This window comes from Miscanthus floridulus, chromosome 17 (assembly GCF_019320115.1).
Source record: "Miscanthus floridulus cultivar M001 chromosome 17, ASM1932011v1, whole genome shotgun sequence".
Classification (NCBI taxonomy): Eukaryota; Viridiplantae; Streptophyta; class Magnoliopsida; order Poales; family Poaceae; genus Miscanthus; species Miscanthus floridulus.
In genome coordinates, this window is record NC_089596.1 from 14,313,250 (window position 1) to 14,319,517 (window position 6,268).

Genomic DNA, 6,268 nt, shown 5'->3' on the forward strand with positions numbered 1-6,268 from the left:
GGATCATTAGGAGCATAGATCTAGCCGGTAGAATAGTTCTATTCAGGATAAAAGATGTAGCACATCCTAATACATGTAGAACTAGAGAGATAGAGAGGAAAGGGAGAGAGGTGAGATGTGTCATCGGAGGGTTGGTCGTTGGTGGCGCGGCGTCGTAGTCGAACGGCGTGCAGTGGAGGCACGGTCCAGTGGCGATGCATAGGCGACGGTGAGGTCGGTGGCGGCTTCCCGTCACTTGCAGCACCGTCTCTTGATCGGTTAGCGTTTCTCTCTGTGTAGGTCACGGCGGCTCAGGTCAACCTTGTTATTAGAGCCCTGGCCCCCACCTCTCTTTATGGTGCTGTGCGACGGAGGCCCACCAACCATAGAGTGGTTGGACGCCCCCGATCAGAACGTTGATCCAAGGGCCCAATTAATCATTGATGAAGATCATACTGACAGATTGTTTATGCCATGTTTTGCAAACCGCGAGAGAGAGAGAGAGAGAGAGCGAGCCACCATATGGTTATTTTTATTGCGCACAAAGCAAAGCAGCCAATGCAAGGGTCAAAGCGAATTGCGGAAGTCTAGCAGAAGTGCAGAAGAGAGTAGCACTACTGTGCTGGGACGCGTTCGTCATCATCTTCATGGGCAGACAGTAGCAGAAGTGCAGAAGAGAGTAGCACTACAGAGGTTGGCCCGGGCCGGGCGCGGCGGCCGGCCGGCTGTTCGCGGGAAACACGCTTGCATGCATCTCGCAGCAGGCCTGGGCGGCGCGAGGGCTCACAGGCCCCGCCCCTGGCCCCGGCTGTGCCCATCACCTCCTGCTCCGGCTACGGCGCTCGGCCGGCTCCTCCTCCGTGCCTTGCATGTGCGTCTGCATGCGACCTCATTATTACTATTCTGCCTTTTTTAATTTAACGTCCGTTCAAGGCATCGATTGGCCCGGCCGGTGCACAGAGCCATGCACCACGCAGCACGTGCCGCCATGCGCGCCGTGTCCCCACCGTTGCATGATTCTGTTCGCACTTGCGTTTCCACACAAAAAGGTCTTGTTGTCCTCCTGCCTTTTACTCCCTGATCTGAGAAACAACGGCCTTGGCCCTCTTATGGCAACGCGTCAGCAGTCACATATAGACCATCTCATACAGAAGCATATAGGATTTTTTATGATAGCTAAATTAAATGAGCAGAGAGGAGGGAGGTAATAGGAGAACCAAGTGGTTATTTTGTGAAACAATCGTCTCATAAGCTAAAATATAGAATTGCATATATGAGATAACTTCTGCAGTGTTATATGAGTTGTTGTCGTGTGACCCATACCATTCGTTTGTTCTATGCACAAATCAAGTGATTCTGAGTTACTACTCGACAACCCACGAGATAATAGCATTTCAATACACGAGTCGTTTAACAAATCGACTCAATATTACATGGCACTGCATGGACCATCTGTAACACAAACGTTAATTTACTTACCAAATGCGGCGTGGATGATGTCCTCTTGCTAGTTGCTACTACGTGTTAATGCCATGTCCAAATAAACGTAACAAAAATTTGACAGCAAAGTTAGACAGCTGAACTACTAGCAGCTTGGCAAGATCTATCACCCTTTAGATAATTATTATTAAATCTTATTACGTGGTTTTGTTTATAAAAAACGTACTTCCATATATTCACAATCTTAGTTTCCACGTAAATATCAAATATCCTTGACTTTGCAGCAATATATATAAAATCGTCAACATTCACATTTAACTACTCCTACAGTCCTATATACACTACCGGAGGCGGCTTCTTTGCCGAGTGCCTCAAAGGGCGCGCGATAAACAGTTTATCGGCAAAGACCTCTTTGTCGAGTGCACTTTATCGGGCACTCGGCAAAGGCTTTGCAAAGTGTCAAGGTCAAGCACTCGACAAAGGTACCCGATTTGCCGAGCACCATTGACTTAGACACTCGGCAAATGCGGTCACTTTACCGAGTGTCGCCGAGAAGACACTCGGCAAAGTGGAGACCTTTGCCGAGTGCCTGGACCGTGGCACTCGACAAATCTGTGATGTTTGCCGAGTGCAATGGCCATTGCACTCGGCAAAACATGTTCCCAGGTAGTTCCCAGATGGTCACTTTGTCGAGTGTCATGGCCATTCACTACAAGATTTTCGGTCTACTGCAACGCCAAAAAAGTGTAGCAAAAGACCCAAAAATGGTAGCCATAGTAATTTTGCTACCAATTTTTTTTGGTTAAATGTCGTTGCACTTGTAAGGGTAGCAATAGCATAATGCAATGGGTTACATTTTAGTTGCGACACACAGCCCCTCTTTTGCAACACTTTTGACGCTTTTGCAACACCTGGTGAGTGTTGTAACAAAAGCAATTGCAACCACTATGGGTGTGGTAATAGTATCAATTGCAACGAACTAGGCGTTGCTAGCGATACGTATTGCGACACGCTGGTCGTGTAGCAACACAATGCAAGCGCAACGCAACACAGGTGTTGCAATCGTGGTTGTTGCTACGCAGAGAAAGCATTGCAATAGAGGTTCTCTATTGCCACGTCGCCTAAATGGTTGCTATAGGTGGCTTAGGTTATTGCAACATCTCTTCAGGTTGGTTGCTACAGAGAGGTCGTATATTGCCACGTTTCTGAATGGTTGCTATAGATGGCATAGGCTATTGCCACGTTACTTAGGTTGGTTGCTACAGACAGGTCATCTATTGCCACGTTACTAACTATCTGGTTGCTATAGGTAGATTCCTCTATTGCCACCGTCATCTTTTTGTAGTTGCAAGAGATAGTTTCTCTATTGCCACGATTATCGTACCTATTGCCACGACTAAATGTGGTTGTTATATGTGCCATCATATATTGCAACGCCAGATTAATATATTAATAATTCATGTTGCGACACTTTGTTTGGTAGCTTAAATTAATAATCGCAAAACGACAAATACATAATGAAGGAAGCATCGACATCCATTAAAACGAAATATAATTTGTTCATACAAAATCTTTAACAAAACACACCGAGTGTCAAACTAAATGAGAACACAAGTAGATAGCTTAACACATAATAATGTGTTAAGCACAGACAACTGTTTGAACTCATTCGAATCAAAAGACTAATGTCTACTGTAGCAGCGAAGGTTCCCTTGATATGTATGTTGGCCATCGTCCCACCATTCGCATGCTCCTTCTCAAACTCAAGATTCCTCCTGAAAAAATCATTGACATGCATTAGTTAAACTGAGACTAGTGGTGGCAAAGCTAATTGAACACTGAAGCAAAACACGAGCTGCAGTACTAGAGTTCTGTGAGCTGCAGTACTATCAACCATGAACTTTGAAGCGTAAAGCAAATATAAACATACATGCAGCTGCCTCCCAAGACATTTTATGAGCACAAACACATCCATATATATTTCTAATCAGCAAGAGGAAACTAAGCCTGGACCATATTTAGGAGCAGAACAAAAGAATAGCTATGTACTTCTCCAAAAGGACTATATGTTCCTTTTTAATGCAAAGAGAGATAAAAGGTTTGACATAGTACCTGTGTATTCTTTTTGGACAATGCAGATCTTTTCCTAGCCGCAGTTTCCATCAGTTGCTTTGCTGTAGTATAAACAGCACCCGAATTCGCTGCCAAATTACTTCTAGTCATGCGCCCTCTAGTGAGACGTTCTTCAGCTGCGGAAGAAGGGGGTTGTTGTTCTGGCTGGCTAGTTTCTTGGGTAACCTGAAAATAAATGGTTGGTGGTAAAAATTACACCCCTTGACAAGAATATGACATGCATGTTACAATTAAACATTCTTCAATTATCATCAAACTACCTGCTGACTATGCATCATGTGTTCTCCCATTGTAGTTGTTACATTTTGTGTCCCCTCAATTGTTGCAGCAGCAGCAACATTTTCAGTTGGCTCCACAATTGTGCTAGCCTGCATTTCGAATTGGGTTCAAGATCATGATTTTCAGTTCAATAAACTATGAGAACATAGATGTTGTTAATATTACCTTTTGTACTGAAGCTTGCTGTTGGGCTGCTTGCAACATTAACATAGCTTGCCTAAGTGCTTCTCTATCAGCCTCCCTTTCCTTGTTCATCTGTTCAAGCTGACGCCTATGTTCTTGCCTCTCGGCTTCCCTTTCAACTTCTTGAGCTTCTAGTCTATCTTGCAGCCGTCCAAACGATTCAATGAGGGCTTCCTCCTGTTGTAGTTTGCGCTGGTAGTCCTCCGATAGTAGCTCCTTTCTAGTTGGGTACCTTGCAAGGTAACCATTAGCATGCATCTTGTTTGATTTGATTTTTCTCGTTTCCTTGTAGGTTGATTGGAAAATCTGGTTCTGCTCCAAGTCTGAGACGACATTTGCGTTAGGCCTTGACTCCAGCTCCATAATCTTCCTGGTTGCATTGTCCTAACAAAGCAAAGACATTTAGTTAATTAAAACTTTAATTCTAAGCGAGGACAGTTGCATCACTTAATAAGGGTTGTAAAAACTGTTTAATACTCACATAGACTTCCCTAGATTCCTCGCTTGTCCATTGTCCATTTTGTTGGTGGGTCATCATAAAAAGCTCCATATCATTTGGCTCTTCACCAGTTAGTTGGTCCCTCTAATTAGGCAAGAATGTAAAAAAATTAGCCATATTTCATAATGTAGTGAAATGTAGAAGCTTTTATAAACTGTAAAGATCAGGAAGATATCCACCACGAATTTAAAAACAGAAGATAACAGAAATATTTATTGCTATTGAAAAAGTACAGGAATCCAAGTTCTTCTTTTTGTTGGCACACATTAGTTTTAGTACTTTTCAGCTTTCTGTATACAAGGATGCAAAATATATTTTTTTGTAGTGGGCAGTGGGCTAAATATCTCTATCAAATACAAAGACTATATAGGTTATAACAATATCATGTCATTGTCATTCGAGGGCACAAGCACAAACCATAAAAAAATGCCTGAAGGAAAACCTTGTGACAGAATTTTTTACCTTCTCATAGCTCAATTGAGAAAAACCCTTTGATCCTGTAACATGGTGTATCTGTCGATTGTGCCGATTCTGAGAATTCTTATTGCTAATCCTCTGCACAGAACCAGCAATGATTTGATTTTTATAAAATCAGCAGTGCGCAAAACATAAACCTTGACGTCAGAAGTGGAATTGGCAAGTTTTTTTAAAAATTGGGAACAAACCTGGAATTCTTCGGTGCCAAAATACGACACCAGATAGTGCCACTCAACAATGTCTAATTCTTCTGGCCTATGTCTCATTCTCTCTTCATAGGTGGTGTACGCCTTATAGGTAGCACTAAATGTAGATCGCCATCCTTTGTAACGGTCATTAGCCACCGTCCATATCTTGATTCTATTCGCCTCGTTATCCTCAAGGTCCCACTTAGCCTGCTCAAGGTAAAGCCTAAATAAATTACTTCTTAAACAATAATTTGGTATTGAAATTTTGACATCCACATGGATAACAGAAGCTTACCAGCACATCGTTTGCTATTGCAATTTTGACATCCACATGGATATCTCTCCATGTTCTTACTCCGATGAGAGGTGCTCTTTTCCTCGTGAACAGTGTTATTTCATCAACAAATATTCGTTTGTTTGAACCTACAGGTCCTCCAAGCCTAGAGAACTGGATGCTAAGCTTCTGAGACGCCTCCCTGGTTCTCTTGTTTGTTGCTGTTCATCCTTTCAAGTTACCTCTTGGCTTCCTCTTTTTGGAGTCTTGTCCATGAAAAACAATTATATACAAAGCAAAACACTTAAAAAACTATTGACATAGTTTAAAATTAACTGAACCTCACAATAAATTGAAAATATTCATTACTTACTAGTTCCCTCTCCCTGTGGAATGAAACGCCGAGCATGAGATGGTCTGTTTACTGGCGGTGTGGGGTTGCTATCTTCACTTGAAAGTACTACATCTGTATGATGATTACTGTCCACATATGCCACTGCAGAAAATATTGGTCACTTGTGTAAGATATGATATGTTTGTGAAGGAATATTAACAATAGACATGTAGGGACAGATGTTATATTACTAATATCATTCAGTTGTCCTTGCACCCTTAACCATTCTTTGTAAGTTTTGGTGGTGTCATCCCTGTCGATATCTTTCAAATCTGGGTCAGCCAAGCTAATATTAGTACAAAGGCTTCTCCAATATAAAATAATACAACAATTTTGAAATATATAGGAGTCCAACATAACACTTACCCGTGAATCGGTTTTCCTTATGCATGACGTGAAACCATTCCTTGTAAGCATCAATT

The 6,268-nt window shown here is 42.3% G+C and overlaps 1 protein-coding gene across 1 annotated transcript; it reads right to left on the reverse strand.

The window, feature by feature from the left end:
• Nucleotides 1-3,182: 3,182 nt before the first annotated feature.
• Nucleotides 3,183-5,940, reverse strand: LOC136515277 (uncharacterized). Its single transcript, XM_066508918.1, has 9 exons — nucleotides 5,826-5,940; nucleotides 5,474-5,718; nucleotides 5,179-5,401; nucleotides 4,976-5,068; nucleotides 4,496-4,597; nucleotides 3,997-4,398; nucleotides 3,813-3,920; nucleotides 3,532-3,717; nucleotides 3,183-3,194 (listed from the first exon to the last, which is right to left on the reverse strand). The coding sequence occupies exons 2-9, from the start codon at nucleotides 5,479-5,481 to the stop codon at nucleotides 3,183-3,185; spliced, it is 1,134 nt and encodes a 377-aa protein (XP_066365015.1). The 5' UTR covers nucleotides 5,482-5,718; nucleotides 5,826-5,940.
• Between the last annotated feature and the right edge of the window lie 328 nt (nucleotides 5,941-6,268).